The sequence below is a fragment of the Halichoerus grypus genome, chromosome 4 (genome assembly GCF_964656455.1).
Source record: "Halichoerus grypus chromosome 4, mHalGry1.hap1.1, whole genome shotgun sequence".
NCBI lineage: Eukaryota > Metazoa > Chordata > Mammalia > Carnivora > Phocidae > Halichoerus > Halichoerus grypus.
This window is the reverse complement of record NC_135715.1, coordinates 161716129-161738808: the sequence shown is the minus strand read 5'-3', so window position 1 is coordinate 161738808 and position 22680 is coordinate 161716129. Positions and strand designations below refer to the sequence as shown.

General features: G+C 37.2%; 2 protein-coding genes across 6 annotated transcripts in view; one reads left to right on the top strand and one right to left on the bottom strand.

Moving 5' to 3' along the window:
- Nucleotides 1–19131, top strand: part of ICA1L (islet cell autoantigen 1 like) — a 69224-nt gene extending 50093 nt beyond the window's left edge. For 4 of the 5 annotated variants that reach the window (XM_036070716.2, XM_036070714.2, XM_078071210.1 and 1 more), the window contains 3 exons: nt 4399–4653; nt 7670–7759; nt 17018–19131. In XM_036070716.2, the coding sequence (XP_035926609.1) occupies nt 4399–4653; nt 7670–7759; nt 17018–17133 (461 nt within the window). In that variant the 3' untranslated portion in view covers nt 17134–19131. The remainder of the gene's footprint in view (nt 1–4398; nt 4654–7669; nt 7760–17017) is intronic. The other variant, XM_078071211.1, reaches the window with a different exon arrangement.
- FAM117B (family with sequence similarity 117 member B) overlaps nt 6541–22680 on the bottom strand; it is a 99347-nt gene continuing 83207 nt past the window's right edge. The window contains exon 8 of the mRNA XM_078071208.1: nt 6541–6893. Coding sequence (XP_077927334.1) covers nt 6869–6893 — 25 coding nt within the window. The 3' untranslated portion in view covers nt 6541–6868. The remainder of the gene's footprint in view (nt 6894–22680) is intronic.

Below are 22680 nucleotides of genomic sequence, written 5' to 3'. Positions count from 1 at the left end.
TGAGCAGTTCTTATTATTTCTATGTATTTTATTTTTTTGTTGCCATTATAAATGAGGCTTTCTTTTCATATGTATATTTCTTTTCATATACATATATATGTATATATATGTCTTACATTACATATATATGTGTAATATGTATCTATTTTAAGTAATCTTTATGCCCAACATGGGGCTCGAACTCACGATCATGAGATCAAGAGTTGCATGTTGTGTACCAACTGAGCCAGCCAGGTGCCCCTTTTCCATTGTATTTTTAACTGGTTATTATTTTGTGTATATAATTGCTATTGATTTTTTGCATGTTAATATTATATGCTGCTACCTTGCTGAATTTTTTTAGTTTGAGTTAGTTTTATCATTGATTGTCTAGGGTTTTCCAGGTATACCAACATGTCATTTGCAAATAGAGATAATCCTGTTCTTTCTTTACCAATTCTTGTTACTGTAATTGATTTCTTTGGTTTAATTGCATTAGTTACTACCACCAGAACAATGTTAAATAGTGGTGGGCATTTCCTGATTTTAGTGCGAGTTCCTGTAATGTTTCTGAATTAATTAGGATGTTGGCTTTTGATATGCGGTATATGTTTTGTCATGTTAAAGAAGTATCCATACATTTCTAATTTCTGAAGAGTTTTTATTAGGAAAGGTTGTTGAATTTTGCCAACAGCTTTTTCAGTATCTATGCCAGCAATTATTTGATTTTTCTTCTTAAATGTATTAATATGAACTGTATTAATAGGCTTCCTGATATTACACCATCTTTGCATTCCAGCTATAAGTCCCGCTTTGTCACTGTGCATTAATTTGTTGATATTTTATTTACTATTTTTGCATTGCTGTTGTTTTCCCTGTGAAAACATTTAGGCCTGGTACTTTCTTGTTTTCTTCTCTATGGAAATTGTATCAAAAAAATAGAGAGATTTTAAAAATTTTGTGTTTCAAGAGGCAAAATTAAGAAAATAAGATGACTGGGATAAATATTTATGGAAATTGGTCTGTTTAACCTTTCTATATGTACTGGGATCAATTTTAGTATATTTTATTTTTCTCAAATTACTCATTTTGTCTAGATTGTCAGATTTATTTGCATAGATTTGTATAAAAATCTTTTGATTTTTTAAGAGCTTTATTGGGATATAAGTTTAAAAAATTACCTATTCTAGGGGCACCTGGGTGGCTCAGTTGGTTAAGCGACTGCCTTTGGCTCAGGTCATGATCCTGGAGTCCTTGGATCGAGTCCCACATCGGGCTCCCTGCTCAGCAGGGAGTCTGCTTCTCCCTCTGACCCTTCCCCCCTCTCATGTACTCTCTCTCTCTCATTCTCGCTCTCTCAAATAAATAAATAAATCTTTAAAAAAAAATCACCTATTCTACATGTAAAATTCAGTGATTTTATTAAATTTATAGAGTTGTGCATCAGTCACCACACTGAATATTAGAATATTTCCCCAAATTCTCTCATACTTGTTTACAATCCTCACTCTCAACTCTCAGGCCTAGGACGTTATTAATCTGATTACTGTCTCTATAAATTTCCCTTTTCTAGACTAAAATTGTACAAAAGGTAGTCTTGTGTTTGGCTTTAGATGTCTTCTGTTAAGGCTGAGGTTTTTCTAGATTCATCCATGTGTTGCATATAGCAGTAGTTCATTACTTTTTTTTCCTTAAATTTTTAATTGTAAAATACACATAAAATTTACCATCTTGTTTTAAGTGTACAATTCAGTGGTATTAAATGCATAATATTCAGCCATCACCACCATCCAGCTCTGTAACTCTTTTCATTATAAAACTGAAAGTCTGTATCCATTAAACAGTAATTCCCCATCACCCCATCTCTGCCCAGCCCCTGACACCCAACATTCTCCTTTCTGTCTCTATGATTTTGACTATTCCAAGTACGTCATGTACATGGAATCATATAATTTTGTCTTTTTGTGACTGGCTTATTTCACTTAGCATAATGTCCTCAAGGTTCATCCATATTGTGGCATGTTGCAGAATTTCCTTCCTTTACAAAGCTGAATAATATTCCATTGTATGTATATGCTGCATTTTGCTAACTCTGATTCCTTACTTTTTATTCGTGGTTGTATTATACCACATTATATTTATCCATTTACCAGTTGATGGACATTTGGCTTATTTACGGTTTTTGGCTATTATAATGTTGCTTCTATGAACATTCAAAGACTTATCCGAGTATGGACATAAGATTTCATTTTTCTTGGTTAGATTTCTAGGAGTGGAATTGCTAGGTTATGTGGTAAATTTGAGTTTATCTTTTTAAGGAACTGCCAAATTGTTTTTTCAAAATGGCTCTACTACCATTTCATTCCCACTAGCAAAGAATGAGGTGTATAGTTTTTCCATGTCTTTGTCAACATTTGGTATTGTCTTTTTAACATGTACATTCTAGTGCTTTTAATTTGTGGCTTTAATCGCATTTCTCCAGTGATTTATGATGTTGAGTATCTTTTCCTGTGTCTATTGGCCATCCATATATCTTCTTTGTTGACAAATCTATGAAGACCTATTTGCCTATTTTTTTTTTCTTTTAAAGATTTGTTACTTATTTATTTGACAGAGAGAGACACAGCGAGAGAGGGAACACAGCAGGGGGAGTGGGAGAGGGAGAAGCAGGCTTCCCTTGGAGCAGGGAGCCCGATGCAGGGCTTGATCCCAGGACCTTAGGACCATGACCCAAGCCAAAGGCAGATTTGGGTTATTTACCTTATTATTAAGTTGCAAGATTTCTTTATTCTTGGTGCAGGTTCTTTGTCAGATATATGACTCATAAATATTTATCCCAGTCATCTTATTTTCTTAATTTTGCCTCTTGAAACACAAAATTTTAAAAATTTTATGAAGCTCAACTTATTTTTTTTCTTGTATGTTCTTTTGGTATCATATCTAGAAACTCTCCCTACCCAAAGTCACGAAGATTTTCTCTTATGTATTCCTCTTGAAGTTTTATAATTTTAGTTCTTATATGTAGGACTGTGATCATTTTGAGTTAATTGGTGTTTATGGTGTGAGGTAGGTAAGTCTTTTAATTTTTTTTTAAAGATTTTATTTATTTACTTGATAGACAGTGAGAGAGGGAACACAAGCAGGGGGACTGGGAGAGGGAGAAGTTCAGCAGGGAGCCCGACGCGGGGCTCGATCCCAGGACCCTGGGATCATGACCTGAGCCGAAGGCAGACGCTTAACGACTGAGCCACCCAGGCACCCCTTAATTTTTGTTTTTGTTTATTGCATATGCACATCCAGTTGTTCCAGTACCATTTATTGAAAGGACAGTCCTTTCTCCATTGAATTTTCTTGGCATTTTTGTTAAAATCCAGTGACCACAAAAAAATGTAAGGTTGTGTTTCTGGATTCTCTTTTCTGTTCCACTGATCTGTATATCTGTCCTTGGCCAGTACCATATTATCTTGATTATTGTGGCTTTATAGGAAATTTTGAAATTAGGTGACATAAGTCCCACAGCATTGTTCTTTTTTTTTTTCCAAATTGTTTTGGCTATTCTAACTCCTTTGCATTTCCATAAAAATTTTACAATCGTCTTGTCAATTTCTATCCAAAAAAGCCTACTGGGATTTTGATAGGTATTATGTTGAATTCATACATCAATTTGGAGTTAATTGCCATCTGGACAATATTGATTCTTCCAATCTATGAATGTGGGGATTTTCTCTTTGACTTTCAGTGGTTTGCCTATGATGTATCTAGATATGGATCTCTTTATATTGATTCTACTTGGGTTTTATTAAGCTTGTTGAATGAGTACACTGATGTTTTCAAGAAATTTGGGAAATATCCATTTTTCCTTCAAATTCTGCCCCTCTCCCCCATCCTTTTGAGACTCCAATCAGAATCTCCATCTTATGACTGTGGTCTTGTTATCTGGGTGGGAAATGGGAGCTTGCCCCTCTTGACCACACTGCCCAGACTTAGCCAACAAGTTACTCAGGACAGGATGGGAAATGCTGACATCCTGCCCCTCCTGGGAGCACAACTGGGGGGAGAAGGGAGCCTTATGTTTTTGGCCGCACAGGTCTAGAGTTGAATTTCCATTGTGCTGAATTGCCAGGGTGGTAGGAAGGGAGTGATTCTTAGTTCAAATACCATAGTCTGAATTTTAATAGATTGTCTTGAGTAAATGTTTCCTCATGTGTGTCCTTGGAACAATTTCTAGAGACTAACCTACGCAATTAGAAATAATTTCTCATAAACTTCCAGTTTAATTGTTCATTATAAATTGTTTTAAAAACTTTCAAAAATTACATTAATGTATGAGAACAATGAAACAAATTTGATTTGCCCCATGTCCTACTCTCATTTCCTCAAAAAGAAAAAAGCCATTCTCTTTTTATTTTCACTCAACAGTTGCAAAAGATTTACCTATAGATTCACTGGAAGATGATTTTGAGAAGGAATTCTCATTTCTCAACAACCTCCTAAGTCCTGGTTCTTCAGGTACTGGTGAATTTACCCAAGAATGCCAGACCGCCTTTGGGAGCCCTGGCGCCAGCTTCATGTTGCGGGAGCCTGCTGTGGGGTCTGAGCCTCTTGCTCATTCCTCACGATTCCTTCCTTCACAGCTCTTTGACCTTGGCCTTCATGCTGCCGGAGCTTTTAACAGTAAGTGCCTATGAAACATTTAGACACTCATGACTTACTTTATCTTTGTGAAGCAAAACTATGTATATGTGGATGCGAAAATCAACAAGGATATTGATTTAACTTCAGTACTACTAGATGAAATCTGTGTCTCACCCATCAACTGAAAAAATAACAAATATTACCACTGGAGTATATCGACAGGCGTCAAACAAGAGCTGCTGTCCTGCTCCCTCTGCCAAACCCCACACTTTGTACATTGACTTGCCCAGAAGTCTTCTCTACATAGAAAATCAGGGTCTTATTTTAAACTCTTGCCCTGCTAAGTTACCCCTGCCTAGGGCAGGCAATGCCATTTCTTCCATCTAGCCAAGCTTGGTGTGTTCTCTTCCCATGGGTTCCGAGTAGACAAGGATAGTTCCACGGCATCGTCCTGGGCAAGGCAGCAGGACTGGAAGATGGTGGTAGAAAGCTGGGCAGGGTGTTTTCCTAAGGGTCACCTGCTTTGTTTATATGTCAGGGACTCCCTCTACTGACCTACTGCCCCACCAGCCTGTGTCCAACCCAGCACCTTCAGAGTTCTTTTGTTCCCCACTTCCACACTGGTTGCTAAGTACTGTCAATTCTATTTCTAAAACATGTCTCCAGTTTCACATTCCTCCTTTCTACCTCTATTACCAGAGGCATTTAGAGCCTTATTTGGTTTCCTGGGCTGCTGCAGGAGTCCTCCTACCAGGCCGCCCAAATCCCAGGTCACCTTCGTGCTTCCCCCAGAGTTCTTTCTCCAAGAGGCAGATTCTGATGTCAGCACTCTGCTTTCAGTGACAAATATGCTTCACAGTGCTTGTGCCCCAAGACATTTGCCCACATGACTTTTTATCCTCCTTTATTCAACTCTTTATCTTTCCCTCATCCTTCAGTTTCTGGCTCACTCATCATTTCCGGTTATATCTTTACAGTGTTTCATTTATTTGATAGCGACCTTATTTATGTCTATGCTCTTCCGTTAGGTTTTAAGAATCATGAAGGCAGAGAATGTCCTTTATTGCATGTCCTTATGTCCCCTATGTGTAGCATAATATCTCACAGAATCATTAAGTTGCACAAAATGCATGATGCCCCTGAAGTTGTGCATTGTTGCAGGTGGAATTATTGACTTCACATGCAGAGAATTTAAAATAAATACTTTGGAAGGGGAAAAAAAAAGAAAAAAAGGACCATGGGCTCTAGGATAAAACTTGTGCCTGTATTTCCACTCTTATCTCTTAGCTTACTTCAAAATACTTAGCATTTTCTGTAACTATATTGACTATTTTTAGATCCCTCTGAGACATCATTGCTTGTGTTGCTGCTTTTACTTATGCTGTTCAGTAACGGAGCATGTGTTAGATTCCCAGTCCAGTGTTTTCTCCATGGCGGCCAACACTTGACTATTTCTTCAGTACTGCCCATTGCGTGGTTTCTCCCGCCTCTGGCCTCCCATAGTGCTCTATCTGTTTTCATGGTTATAATCATAGTTCATCTTGCCTTCTGTCCCAGACAGGGGTCTTCCATCCCCTAGTAGATTTTATCCCTGAGAAAATGGCTCACAACACCTAACAGTATCTTAATGCATTGTACTTTGTATTAAAATACTTATGTTCATACTATATCTGCAAGACCATCATACTTTATCCAATCTGTAAGCACCCCAAGGGCATGATCTATGGGGTGATTTATCTTTGTTCTTTCTGTGACAGCAGCATAAACTTAGCTCAAAAAATAAAATAAATAGCAGTTCAATAAGCACTCAGTAAGAATTTGTTAAATAGCCTAAAAGTAAGAATACAGTATTATTTGATAAAGAGGCACTCTATCTAGGATAATTCAGATGTTTTACTATAAAATTTTAGAAAACAATTACTCTCATATGCATTATCACTGGCCTAACAGTTACACAGATTTACAAACAGATTCATTCTCCACGTGAAATCCTACTGCTCTTTCTCCTTAACGTGCCACATCTCTAGCAGCACTGGATTCTTTTCTTCTTTCCTGGCAGTACATTATCAACAGTATTCCTTCACCACTCAGAGCGTCTGTTCTGGTCCCCGCCTGCAGGCTGACAGGATGTTCCCAGGCAATGGCTGAGGCAGTGGATACTTGTTTAATGAGTGTCTTGCTTAAGATCACCAGGCAGTCAACAATTAAGAGGGAACCAAAATCTGGTCTTCTGCCTCCTACTACAGGACTCTTCCTACTTCACTCGCCTTCTTATTCCCCTGCAATGTAAACAGGAAAGTGAGCTGCCCTGAGTTAAAAGAGCTATGTTCTAGGAACCCTAAGTAAGAACTTGGGCTTCAAATGATCTCTTCTGTACAAGGAAGGTAGAAGGCAGGACAATCTAAGTTCATTTCTAGTGCTGTATTTTAATTATAGCCTAAATAATTTCTCATGTTACGGGCAAACACTTCATGTCTTAGTGATAAGAGTATGACTAAGAGTATTCATAATGATATTTTTTAATGACCGCATAATATTTTGTCACGTTTATCTCCCATAATTCCTTCCTTACTGTTATGAGTTTTTCATTTTATAGATAATGCTGCAATAAACATTATCATACATGTACTTTTTTTTTCTTCACTTAAATTATTTCCTTAAGATAAATTTCTAGAAATAGGATTACTGAGTCCAGGGGTATAAACATACTTAAAGGTTTCAAGATTCTAATTGGCAGGTCTATTTCCTCTCTCCCAACTCCTTAGAAATTCTTTCTATACCTTATCTATTTGCAGTTGTTTGAAAAGAAAACTTACGTATTTATTTCAAAACCACTTTGAAAACTATAAGGAAGTCTAATTCTAGCTGGAACTAAACTCAGATGATTTGACTAAAATACATAATTGCAGATACATTTTAAGTGTCTTCTATGTCTTACATTGTAGAATCTCACCCTGATAGAATTGAGGACTCATTAGTTATTTTTACCTTTTCTTATTTTTTCTGATGCTGCTTCCTACTTGACTAACAATGGATAATTCCTTCCCTCCCCCAGGCTGGGCCTTGCAAGGGGGATTAGAAGTTCCTCTTTCACACACTGATAACCAGCCAGTGCCTTCACAGAGTCCAAAGAAATTAACAAAGTGTAAGTTATTTATTTATATTCTTTGCCATTATATTAACAATCAGTTGAATGCAGATAAATTTAGAATAGGATCATTTTATAGTGTTTGCCTCATATTGTCCAGAAAAATATTTTGTTAATAATAAATTAAAATGAAAGTTATAGGGGCACCTGGGTGGCTCAGTTGGTTAAGCGTCCAACTCTTGATTTTGGCTCAGGTCATGATCTCAGCGTTGTGAGATCAAGCCCTACATCAGGCTCTGCTCTCAATGGGGGGTCTGCGGGAAATTCTCTTCTCTCCTTCTGCCCCTCCCCCCACTTGTGAGTGCGCGCTTGCGTGCTCTCTCTCTCTCTCAAATAAATATATAAGGATGCCTGGGTGGCTCAGTCAGTTAAGCGTCTGCCTTCGGCTCAGGTCATGATCCCAGGGTCCTGGGATCCAGTTCCGCATCAGGCTCCTTGCTCAGCAGGGAGTCTGCTTCTCCCTCTGCCTGCTCTGCCTGCCGCTCCCCTGCTTGTGCTCTCTCTCTCTGACAAATAAATAAAGTTTTAAAAAAAATTTAAAAATAAATAAAGTCTTTAACTAAATAAATAAAATGTAAGTGATACCTGGCTATCCCTCATCATGGAAAAAATTAAATAGAACTTGTGAGCTTGTCATAGTCAACTAAATTGTGTACTTTAATTTTTTATATTTTCTGTTAAGGTTTGTTGGTATTGGATAATACCATTAGGGATAGAAGGTATTCTTTGATTACAAGATGCCTGTTGATAAACAGTGCATTCAGGCATTTAGCAAAGGGCCTGGCACATAGTAATTGCTAACATTGATTGAGTACTCACCATATTGTTATCTGCAGAACTGGTTCATGTTGTAATGGTAATGCATAGAAAACAGACATCCTGTCAGGATTTTAGATACATAATAATCTTAGTCACTGATACTGATTTTTAAAAATTTTAATTGAAAAGAACTTCAAATGTACAGAAGTGTTGCATAAGTGAAAATAGCACAAAGAACACCTGTATACCCTTTATCCAGATTCATCTACGGTTAATGTTTTGCTTTATGTAGACGTGTGTATGTGTGTAATGCGTGTGTTATTTTATTTCAAACCACTTGAGGGTGAGTTACATACATCATGACCATTTACCCCAAAATACTTCAGTGTGTATTTCCTAAGAACTGGTATATTCTCTTGCATAACCACAGTATGGTTGTAAACTTCAGGAAACTTAATATTAACATAATACTTTTTCCATAATCTACCATGTATTTGTCTTCCAGTGTTGTGAGCTGACCCAGTCATATCCCTTATAGCACTTTCTCCCCCTGGACAGCGAGTCTAGGGTCTTGTATTCAGTTGTCATGTCTCTTTAGCCTCTTTTAATCTGAAACATTTCCACAGCTTTTCTTTGATTTTTTGAACATGGGCATTTTAATAGAATATAGTCCCTCTGCTCCATTTTTCTTTGTTTTTAATGGAATATTCCTTATTTTAGTTTTATCTGAATTTTATTGTGATTAAATTCAGGTTCTTCATTCTTGCCTGGAGTACTGCACCAGCGACACTCCTCTCTCAGGGTTTCACATCTGAAAGTTGATGCTGGCCATTTCTCCCTCATTGATGATGTTAATTCTGACCACCCATCCAAAGCATTGTCCAATTTTTCTCCTAAATAATTACTAGTTTATGTTATTTTATCCCCTTGCAATTACTAAGCAGTCCGTGAGGAGACACTTTGTGCACAAGTCCAGCTCGTCATCAGAATTTCTACTTAGATTTAGCATCCAGTGTTGCTTTTGGCCTGATTCAGTCTTTACTATGATGGGTGGTAAAAAAATGATGATTTTCTAACCACAGCACTCCCTCCGCATTTTTATTATAGTAGGAAACACGTAACGAAATTTACCACCTTAACCATTTTTAAGTGAACAGGTTCAGTAATGTTATATATATGCATAGTGTTGTGAAACAGATTTCCAGAGCTTTTTCATTTTGCAAATCTGCAACTTTATTATAAACATTAAACAACAAATCCTCTTTCCCCTTCCTCTGCTAACCACCGTTATAGTTTCTGTTTCTATGAATTTGACTACTCTAGGTACCTCATACAGTATTTGTCTTTTCATGACTGGCTTATTTCATTTAGTCTAATGTCCTCACGGTTCATCCATGTTGTAGCATGTGACAGGAAATTAATATCATCATAGTGCTATTATCTAATTTATAGACCTTATTCAGATTTGCCAATTGCCCCACTAATTTTTTTTTTTAAAGATTTTATTCATTTATTTGTGAGAGAGCATGAGCCAGGTGAGGGGCAGAGGGAGAAGCAGACTTCCCGCTGAGCAGGGAGCCCGACTTGGGGCTCGATCCTGGGCACTCCAGGATCATGACCTGAGCCTGAGCCGAAGGCAGGCGCTTAACCAATTGAGCAACCCAGGCACCCCGGTGTTTTTTATAACAAAAGAGAACTTTTTTCTTCCTTTCCTAATGCAGGATCCAATCCAGATTCCCACATTGCATTTAGTATCATGTCTCTTCAATTGCTTTTAATCTGGAAGAGTTCCTAAATTTTTGTCTTTCATCATCTTGACTTCTCTATAGCATAGAGGCCATTAATTTTGTAGAATATTCCTCAAGTTGGGTTTATCTGATGTTTTTTCATAATTAGATTCAGGTTAGGGATTTTGGCAGGAATAGCATTGACAGGAGTGATGTTGTGCCTTCTTAATATCAGGAGGCACATGATGTCTGAATTGTCCCATTGCTTGTGATGTTAACTTTGATCTGTTGGTTAAGATGGTGTCTCCCGGGTGACTGCACTATAAAATTATATTTTTCCCTTTGTAATATCTTGTGGGAAAATATTTTGAAACTGCGTAAATGGCTTGTTTCTGTCAAAGTTTCACCCACTAATTTAGCATTCATTGATAATTCTTTGCATGAAATACTTATTACTCTGGTTGTTGCCAAATGGTGGTTTTCTCTTTCCTCATTCTTTCTACATTTATTAGTTGACATTCTAACTGTATGGAACAGCTTTCTCTTGTCCCTCATTTTTTTATTTATTTGTTGCTATGTATCATTGTAGACTCTTGGAATTCTATTCCTTCCGGTACTTTGGGATAAATCAATTGGAAAATCCATCAACTCCAAGCAAATGACAGATTCACACTAGCCAATTCAGAATACAGCCGTCCCTTTGGGATTCAGCCTATTTATAATTTTCTTTTCTAAAACCCACTAAAACTAAAGTTGTGTTTAATCAGTTAAAATAGAGACTATAAAATAAATTTCATAAGTGAACATTGGGAAAGAAGTGTTGGGAAATAGAAGTATTGGGAAAGCTGCTATTTGCCTATGATCGTTGAGGCTTCAATGTAATAAAAATTGAAATTCGTAACAGCTTTAAAATTCATTACCCCCCAAATTCATTACCCCACTTCATTAATCATTAAGGATATGCAATTTAAAACCAATATGCAGGGGGCGCCTGGGTGACTCAGTCGTTAAGCGTCTGCCTTCAGCTCAGGTCATGATCCCAGGGTCCTGGGATCGAGCCCCGCATCGGGCTTCCTGCTCACCGGGAAGCCTGCTTCTCCCTCTCCCACTCCTCCCCCTGTTTGTGTTCCTCTCTCGCTGTGTCTCTGTCAAATGACTAAATAAAATCTTAAAAAAAAACCAAACAAACAATATGCAGTTCCATTATCCACCTACCAAAATGGCTTAAATGAAAAATAGAAAACCCCACGTGATGACAAGTTTGTGGACACTGCTCGTGGGTGTGCAGAGTCACATCACCACTTGGAAAACTGTTTAGTAATTTCTACTAAAACTGAACATCCATACATATAACACACAAGACCAAGCATTTCCACTCCTAAGTGCATAACCAAGAGAAATGCATCCATTTGTTGACCAAAACATATACACAAGAATGTTGTCACCACGCTGTTTTTAATAGCCTGAGATGGGATTTATCTCTGTGTTGGCCTTGGGGGGGGGGGGGATGGGGAACAGTGGCTGGAAGGGTCTCACAAGGGTAGCTTCTAAGGAGTAGTCTTTTCTGTTTCTTGAACTGATACTGTTTACAGTTGCTTGTACTTTATGAAAACTATTAATAGTTAATTTAGGCTCTTTTTTCTATACATTTATTACATTTCAGTATAATTCATTTGCTGTTTGTTTCATAAGAGTTTCTGGAGGCAAGAAAAATATACACAAGGAGAGCCCCATGAAAATAATGTAACTAAGACCTTCATTTTCCATTGTGACAGATGAATATAAAACCATCCCACGTTTGTAAAATGCTGTAGAATTTTCATATACTCATCAGAACCTCTCCACAGCTGCACCAAGAAGGTCAGGTATTACTGGACTGACCACAGGAATGACATATCCTCATTGACATCTATTCTTCCAGTATAATTATTATGTTTTCAGTTACTTTTTAAAAAAAATTCTAGTATAGTCAACATCCAGTGTTACTAGTTTCAGGTGTACAATATAGTGACTCAGCACTTCCATACAACATTCAATGCTCATCATGATAAGTGTGCTCTTAATCCCCTTCACCTATTTCACCCATCCCCCCTACACTGTAGCTCCCTCTGGTAACCACCAGTTCTCTATATTTAAGAGTCTGTTATTTTCTCTTTCCCTTTTTTCCTTTGCTTGTTTTATTTCTTAAATTCCACAGTGAGTAAAATTATATGGTATTTACCTTTCTCTGACTGACTTTACTTCACTTAGAATTATGCCCTCTATATCCATCAGTGTTGTTGCAAATGGCAAGATTTCATTCTTTTTTTGTTTGTTTTAAAGATTTTATTTATTTGAGATAGAGCGAGAGAGCATGAGCGGGGCGGGGGGGGGGGGAGGTGGGCAGAGGGAGAAGGAGAAACAGGCTCTCCACTGAGCAGGGGGCTCGATCCCAGGACCCTGGGATCATGACCTGAGCCAAAGGCAGATGCTTAACCAACTGAGCCACCCAGGCGCCCCAAGATTTCATTCTTCTTTATGGCCAACTAATAGTCCATTGTGTATATATATATATATATATATACATACACACCACATCTTCTTTATCCATTCATCTATTTTTGGACACTTGGGACTGTTTCCACACTTTGGCTATTGCAGATAATGCTGCAGTAAACATAGGGGTGCATATATCTTTTCAGTTTAGTGTTTTCATACTCTTTGGGCTAATAATATCTGGTAGTGGAATTACTGGATCATATGCTAATTCTATTTCTAATTGTTTGAGGAACCTCCACACTGTTTCCCACAGTGGCTGTACCAGTTTGCATTCCCACCAACAGTGTACAAGAGTTCCTTTTTCTCTACAGCCTCGCCAACACTTGTTTCTTGTGTTTTTGATTTTAGCCAGGTGTGAGGTAATACCTCATTGTGGTTTTGATTTGCATTTCCCTGATGATGAGTGAGGTTGAGCATCTCTTCTTGTGTCTGTTGGCCATCTGGATGTCTTCTTTGGAGAAATGTCCATTCATGTCTTCTGACCATTTTTAATTAGATTCTTTGTTTTTTGGGTGTTGATTTGTGTAAGTTTTTTTATATATTCTGGATACGAACCCTTTATCAGATATGTCATTGACACATATCTTATCCCATTCAGTAGGCTTTTTGTTTTGTTGTTTCCTTTGCTGTGCAGAAGATTTATTTTGATGTAGCCCCAATAGTTTATATTTGCTTTTGTTTCTCTTGCCTCAGGAGGCCTATCTAGAAAGAAGGTGCTATGACCAATGTCAGGGAAATTACTGCCTATGCTCTCTTCTAGGATTTTTATTGCTTTAGGTCTCACATTTAGGTCTTTAATCCATTTTGAGTTTATTTTTATGTATGGTATAAAAAAGTGGTCCAGTTTTCCCAACACTATTTGTTGAAGAGAATTTTTCCCATTGCATTTTTTGCCTCCTTTGTTATAATGGACCATATGATTGTGGGTTTATTTCTGGGTTCTGTATTCTGTTCCATTGATCTATGTGTTTATTGTGCCAGTACCATACTGGTTTGTTCTTCTTTTTTTTTGTACCATACTGTTTTGATTACTTTGATTACTGACATCTTGAAATCTGGGATTGTGATACCTCCAGTTTTGTTCTTTTTCAAGATTGCTTTGGTTATTCAGGGTCTTTGGTGATTCCATACAAATTTTAGCATTATTTGTTCAAAGTTCTGTGAAAAATGTTGTTGGTATTTTGATAGGGATTACATTAAATCTGTAGGTTGCTTTGGGTAGTATGGACATTTAACAGTATTTGGTCTCCCAGCCCATGAGCATGGAGTATCTTTCCATTTGTTTGTGTCATCTTCAATTTCTTCTATCAGTGTTTTATAGTTTTCAGAGTACAGGTCTTTGACCTCCTTGGTTAAGTTTATTCCTGAGTATTTTACTATTTTTAGTGCAAATGTAAATGGGATTGTTTTAATTTCACTTTTTGCTGCTTCATTACTAGCTATAGAAATGCAACAAATTTCTGTACATTGATATTGTATCCTTCAACTTTACTGAATTTATCAGTTCTAGCAGTTTTTTTGGTGTAGAGTCTTTCAGATTTTCTATATATAGTACATGTCATCTGCAAATAGTGAAAATTTTACTTCTTCCTTAACAATTTGGATGCCTTTTATTTCTTTTTGTTGTCTGATTGCTCTGGCTAGGGCTTCTAGTACTATGTTGAATAAAAGTGGTGAGAGTAGACATCCTTGTCTTGTTCCTGACCTTAGGAGAAAAGCTCTCAGTTTTTCCCCATTCAGTATGATGTTAGTTGTGGGTTTTGTATTTAAGGCCTTTATTATGTTGAGGTATGTTCCCTCTATCTAGACCTGCTTTATTGAGGGTTTTTATCCTGAATGGATGTTATACTTTGTCAAATGTTTTTTCTGCATCTATTGAAATGATAAGACTTTTATCCTTTCTCTTGTTGATGTATCTCGTTGATTGATTTGCAAATATTGACTCACCCTTGCATCCCAGGAATAAATCCCACTTGATCATGGTGATTTTTTTTTTTTTAATGTGTTGTTGGATTTGATTTGCTAGTATTCTGTTGAGGATTTTTGCATCTGTGTTCATCAGGGATAATGGCCTTTAGTTGTCTCTTTTTGGTGATGTCTTGGTTTTGGTATCAGGGTAATGCTGGCTTCATAGAATGAATTTGGAAGATTCCCTTCCTTTCGTATTTTTTGGAACAGTTTGAGATGAATAGGTATTAACTCTTTGCCAGTGAAGGCATCTGGTCCTGGACTTTTTGTTTGTTGGGATTTTTTTAAAATTACTGATTCAATTTCATCTCTAGGAATTGGTCTGTTCAAAATTTCCTATTTCTTCCTGATTCAGTTTTGGGAGATTATATGTTTCTACAAATTTATCCATTTCTTCTAGGTTGTCCAGTTTGTTGGCATATAATTTTTCATAATGTTCTCTTAGAATCCTTTCTGTGGTGTTTGTCATTCTCTTTCATTTCTGATTTTGAGTCCTTTGATAAGTCTGGCCAAAGGTTTATCAATTTTGTGATCTTTTCAAAGAACCAGCTCCTGGTTTGATTGACCTGTTTTATTGGGTTTTTTTTGGTTTCTGTTTTGTTAATTTCTAGTCTAATCTTCAGTATTTCCTTCTACTGACTTGGGGTATTGTTAGTTCATTTTCCAGCTCCTTTAGGTGTAAGGTTGTTTGAGATTTTTGCTTCTTCCAGCATCATTTTTTAAAAAAGATTTTATTTATTTATTTTGAGAGAGAAAGCAAGTGAGCATGGTGGGGGGGGGGGTGCGAGGCAGAAGGAGAAGAGGGAGAGAAGCAGACTCCCTGCTGAGCATGGAGCCTGATGCAGGGCTGGATCTCACAAGCCTGAGATCATGACCTGAGCCAAAATCAAGAGTCAGATGCTTACCCAACTGAACCACCCAGGCGTCCCCCAGCATAATTATTAATAGGCCTCCTGTTCCCTCTCAGGTATCCTGCTTTAATGCTAAATGATTATTACTTTACAGATGAGGAAATAAGAGCCTGTGAGGTTAAATGATTTGCCCATTATTACTTATTAATAGGTAGTGTGCTGAGGACTCAAGGCCACAACTTGTGTGGGTATCACTAATCTGGGGCTCCTAGAAATAGAAGTGGACACACACAGAAGCCTTTCATTCTCCCTGCTCTTTAAGGCTTGGAATCCCCACAGTCCTAACTATAGCCCTCTGACCTGCAGAAAGTGGGAAACCATGTTTGTAAAAGAGGGTTGCCTTAGATTCTTCTGAGTATAACTGCCTTCCATTCTCTGCCCCTTGTGTCTCTCATATCATATCTAGGTCTTTAGATTGTCCCCTGGGTCTCAGTGCTGCTACTGGACCCCTCAACCCTCAAGAGCCTAGCCTTCTGAGATGACTCACTGTGCCATTGTGCATTCTTTTACTAGTTTCAGCCTTCAGCCTAAATGTATATCCTTGAAATCTCTGGCACAGTACAACCTGTAGACTATTGATACATGTGATTTTCCAGTCTCCACAGGGAGGTGAGAGGGAGTTGGTTAACAGGAAGTTATATCTGAGACACAATCCACTCCATAAAATATATATCAAAAATTTGTAAAATGCACATGGAAAAGACAACTGTAAACTGAAATGAGAACTGTTGGGTATGTTAATGTGATAGAAGGATTTTCTTCCCCCGTGTTTAATATTTTATAATAAATATAGATTTTTAAGCACCAAGTTTATAAATGTAATGTTCCTACTTTGTAGGAACAAAGGTTACTTTTACTTTTGAAACTTACTGAGAGACTTCTATAAATTATCTGTGTTTCTAATACTATTACTGCCTGCCTGTTCACTTTTAATCATTTCTCAGAGCAACATAAAATTACTTACATAGAAGGGCCTCAGCAAAGCACAAGGTATCTACATTATTAGCTTTTCAAAATTATCAAGGAGGGGCGCCTGGCTGGCTCAGTCGTTAAGCGTCTGCTTTCGGCTCGGGTCATGATCCCAGGGTCCTGGGATTGAGCCCCGCACTGGGCTCCCTGCTCCACGGGGAGTCTGCTTCTCCCTCTCCCTATGACTGTCACTCCCCTGCCCTCACTTGTGCTCTCTCTTTCAAATAAATAAAATCTTATAAATAAATAAATAAAAATAAAAGCTAGCATCCCAGGAGAACAAAGAAGTAGTATCTGGCATTTAAAAAAAAAAAACATAAATTGTACAGTAATGTGATTTTAAAAACCTGAGACTCTTCAATGTGTCTTTTCTTCTTTAATAGCTCCCAACAATGGTAACCAAGACATGTCAGCCTGGTTCAATCTATTTGCAGACTTGGATCCACTTTCAAACCCAGATGCTATTGGACACTCAGATGATGAACTACTTAATGCTTGACTGAAACTATGTCGTCACTTCAGTGGCCTTGAAACATCAATTTTACAACATATTGCCTTTGTGGAAAGGAGTTTATATTGTAACCCATACACAAAAGCATCGTGTTTGTGAATCTAACACTTTTCAGCCAACTTTAAAGAGATGGTAAGGACTACATTTGAATAGATCAAGTATCTCTTTAATATCTTGGATTTGCAGCTGTTGATAATATGTGGAAAATACTATGAACCACTGAGTCAGAAATAGATACCAAAATTTATTTCAAAATAATAATTAGGAATACTTCTGTAAATAAGGAATTGGGCTTATTTTTTTGGAAAGCCTTTTATGTGTAAGTTGCCTTGCTGGCTGTGAGAATTCTGTATGTGGATAAAGACAGCATGTAAATTTGGTTGTGATTTGGGGTTGGTTTTTAAATAAAACCATAGCAGGGGGAGTTTTCTGTTGTGGAAAATAACACTAGAACCAGAACAGTTTTGTCTTTAGTTAGAAAAGTAGAGTAAGATTTGAGAACTCAGTTTGCTTTAACGAAATCCCAGAGAAACTTGGTGCTTTTCTCCACTTGGAGGCTAAAATGTAATATTACTAAGTTTTTTTCCTTCACAGAAAATCATGGATACCCCTCAGTTCCATTATTGAGTTTTCATGGGAAAATAGCAGGATGATTCGTTTGCTAAATCTATCCTCTGCAGAAACTCATAAACCCATCTCCTAAACCACAAGAATGTCCAGTAATATTCAAGACATTGTACAGGTGTCTTCAGGCCTGGTTTTCCACACATTGTTACCATAATGTACAGTATTCATATTCTTTCTGAAAAGAAAGCAAGGGGAGGACAGTCCCTAAGCACCTGGCAGTAGTATTCCTGAAATTACCCAGAAACTTCTATCTGAATGAGGGAAAAATTCTAAGCTTATCCTGTACATATCTGTACACTTATAACCTATTTCTTGACACGATTTAATCCAGATTACTTCTCTGGCAGTCATAGAAGCCTCCACGTGATCAAACAGAAAGGGTCTTATTTTTCCACTTTTCCCTTTCTGCGGGTGACATCATCTAAGACTCTATTTGATGACTGAGGAAAAACTGTTACCCTTACTGGAGGGAGGTTAGTGTAAGCCAGGGAACCCATAGCCACTCTATGTACGTATCACTCAATTTCCTGTTCTTTTTTCTTGACCATCCTTCAGATTTGAGGCAGTTCTCCAGGTGTCTTATTTTTGTCATCCAGTCCATTACATCTCCATAAGGGAACATTTTAACAACTGAGGTGTTCACAGCAGTTTCCATGTGCTCCCAGTTTTCAACAGGCTTATTTATTGTTTATAAGAGAATGGCTTGTAATGTCCGAGTCACTGTAAATAGAACACTTTTTGGGACTACACCAGAGTGGGTAAAGTGCAATCCACCTGCATGCAGAGCACTCTGGCCTAGCTATAATTGGAACTGCCCCCGAGCCCTCCAGGAAATCACTGGTGGGGGGGCAGTACCACCTAGGCTGGCAAGACCTTATCTGAGGATCAGACGCATTGACTCAGGAAAAGGTTATGTAGTCTTTTCATGCTTATTCCTATTTATTTAGTTATCTTTTCAGTCAGAAGCATTTTTTACCTCTTCCTTTTTATTCAGTGAAATTCTCCAGAAGATTCAATCACCAAGGATTGTGATTCGTAATTACAATCTAAATTCTGTACCTATGGTGACTCTGTGCTCTCAACTTTGAATACTTCAAAAATAATGCTAACTTTGTATCTTGAGTTTGTGCCATTTTTCTTTCATTAATTTTTTCACTAATACATTAGTTCACAAAATATTTCTATATCTCCTTCACATGCATGCAAAGTAGTCCCTGTTATCTCGAATAAACAAATAAATAAAACCTGAACACAGAGGAAAACCACTCATCTTTCCAAGCCAGAATCCCAGACTACCAATGTATTCACATTGCCCTCAATTTCTAAAGAACAAAAGTCCTCAAAAAAAAAAAAAAACAATAGATTATTATTATTCAGTTCTTAGATTCTCTTAACATTTCTTCTGAGTATGTAGTTGCCCATTTAATCCAAAAGCACATTAACTGTCTTAGCAAGTTAAGTTATAATTTCAACAAATCTAACAACTCCATTTTTGAAGAGCACATTGAAAACTTTGTTATTAAAATGAAGGTAACCATATTTTTTCAAGATGATTAATTATTTGAAGTTCAGTCATTTAGAGGCCAGGAACAGAAATCTGGCTATATTATACCTAGACTGCTAATAGAGGAAACAAACCACTTATTCAGTAGGGAGTGAAGGAAAGACATGATAAACATAGAACAGAAAGGTGCTCAGTTGCTATTTGTCTAAATCTAGATCAAACATTCAATAAGAAATAAATTAACCTTAACCAAAGGTAGGCTGAGAACTCTTTCAAAGTAAGCGGATGTTTTTATATTAAATGGGGGAAAATAATATCTCCTACTTTTTATTACCAAATAAGAATGCATTTAATCTTAGAAAAGCCCCAGAAGAACTAAAATTTGTCTAATCTTTCTTACAACCACTTTACAAGTGAGACAGGAATACCAGGGCATATTAAGATCAGACTGGTGTAACTTTGTATTTTTTGAAATCTTTCATTAATTGTAAAACATAGCTCTGATATGGTTAGAAATGAACTGTATTTTTTAAAAAAAATAGGTTTCTGTATTTGCACAATGAAATTCAGTGTTTGTATTTCAACTATGGATATTTACTTCACATAACTATAGACCATCTGGAAATGTAAAGGTCTTACAACATAAGAACAAAGGAAGTTTGTGCTCTTTTTCTGAGCCTCTTTTAATAAAGATTACAAAATGGCATAAAACAAAAAAGTTGATTTCTTAAAGTACTCAATACAAATCCAATTATTGTTAACGTATTCAAAAATTGGGGTTTTACCTCAGGACCATAGAAGTAAAAGGTAGTCTGAATTGATACAGATAACACAGACTGAAAATAAAACCAAGGCAATTCATATCTTTGTAAGACTGATTCTTTTTAACTTACTTCATACAGAAGGGACGTCATATGGGAAATAACAGAATGTGTTCTTTGTGTAAATACACTAACAAAATACAAACCATCAAATATTAAAAATTTGAGCCTAGAAACGTTAATAACCAATGAAATATAAGCATAGTATTTAACCTGATTTACTGAAGGCAGGAATAAAAAGAAGCCAGAATCAATCTAGTTTATATCTTCTGCCATAGTATTGGCAGGGCCCTGTGTTTTCTTACCTTGAGCAATGAAGTAGCCCCAGAATCTTGGGATACTGAATTAAACTAGGAAGGAAATACAAACTTAATATTTAATTCAGCAGTATTGAAAGTAATGCACGTAAAACACATACAATGGTAAGGTGTTTAAATATGGCAATAAAAACCTATTGAACAGGATGGGTCACCTTAATATGCCAACCATAAAATATCTCCTCCTTTTTTATGTGCCATTTAAAGACACTAAAAAGTTGAATTAAAAACTGTCTTTGGCATTTAAAGTAGAAACATGGTTCTTCACTCAGTGGTATAAATAACCAATCAACATCCAAAGAGTAAAATACAAAAAAGGAGATCTGGGTGGTGGGTTTTTTTTTGTTTTTTTTGTTTTTTTTTGAGAGAGAGAGCATGAGAGAGAGTGAGAGCACAAGGGGGGGGGGGGACAGAGGGAGAAGCAGACTCCCCACCAAGCAGGGAGTCCGATGTGGGACTCAATCCTAGGACCCTGGGATCATGGCCTGAGCCAAAGGCAGATGCTTAACTGACTGAGGCACCCAGGAGCCCCTGGGTGGTTTTCATAGGTAAGATTTTGAAGTGCATGTTTTTACATTAAAGAAAAAAAGTTTCCTTTTTCCCCATTTCAAAGTAATACTCTCTTGTTTAAGAAAAATCATCCACAACCCTACCACCCAAAATAACCACTATTAACATTATATATTGTTATTTTATAGTGCCTTTGACCTCACATATAAATTAAATTGTGATTCAGGTGATTTTATTTTGTCTTCTGTCTGAAATGAGCATACCAAATTAAGATTAAAAAATTACTTTTGACCAGATCCATCTATATACTGCCTACAGGAGACTCATTTCAGACTAAAAGACACCTAATTTTGAAAGTGAGGGGACGGAGAAATATTTATCATGCAACTGAATGTCAAAGCTGGGGTAGTAGTACTTCTATCAAACATCTAGGCTTAATTTTTTTTTGAGTTAGTTTATTTAAGTAATCTCTACACCCAACATGGGGCTCAAGCTCACGACCCCAAGGATCAAGAGTCACTTGCTCTTCCAACTGAGCCAGCCAGGCTCCCCCAGACAAACTAGACTTTAAAACAAAGACTGTAACAAGACCAAGAAGGACACTATGTCATAATAAAGGGGAAAATCCAACAAGAAGATAGAACAATTGTGGGGGTACCTGGGTGGCTCAGTCAGTTAAGCATCTGCCTTCGGCTCAGGTCATGATCCCAGGGTCCTAGGATTGAGCCCTGAGTTGGGCTCCCTGCTCAGTGGGGAGCCTGCTTCTCCCTCTGCCCCTGCCCCTGCTTGTGCACTCTCTCTTCGCTCTCAAATAAATAAAATCTTTTTTAAAAAAAGGATACAATTGTAAATATTTATGCACCCAACATGGGAGCACATAAATACATAAAACAGTTAATAACAAACATGAAGGAAATAACTGACAGTAATACAATAGCACTGATACAATAGTAATACTTTAACACCCCACTCACATCGATGGACAGAGCATCCGAACAGAAAATCAACAAGGAAACAGTAGCTTTGAATGACACACTGGACCAGATGGATTTAACAGACAGTCAGAACATTCCATACTAAACAGAAGAATACATTCTTTTCAAGTGCACATGGAACATTCTCCAGAAGAGATCACATATAGGGCCACAAAACAAGTCTCAACAAATTCAAAAAAATTAAAGTCATACCATGCATCTTTTCTGACCACATGCTATGGAATCAACCAGAAATCAACCACAAGAAAAATATGGAAAGAGCACAAATACATGGAGATTAAATAACATGCTACTAAAACAATGAATGGGTCAACCAGGAAATCAGAGAAGAAATAAAAAATTACATGGAAACAAATGAAAATAAAAACACAATGGTCCAAAATATTTGGGATGCAGCAAAAGTGGCTCTAAAAGGGAAGTTTAGAGCAATACAGGCCCTACCTCAAGAAGCAAGAAAAATCTCAAAATGACCTAACCTTACACTTAAAGGAGCTAGAAAAATAAGAATAAAACCCAAACCCAGCAAAAGCAAGGAAATAAAGATTAGAGGAGAAATAAATGATATAAAAACTAAAAAAACAGGGGCATCTGGGTGGCTCAGTTGGTTAACTGTCTGCCTTTGGTTCAGGTCATCATCCCAAGGTCCTAGGATCGAGCCCTGCATTGGGCTCCCTGCTCAGCAGGGAGTCTGCTTCTCCCTCTCCCTCTGCCTGCCACTCAACCCTGCTTGTGCACACACACACACACACACTCTCTCTCAA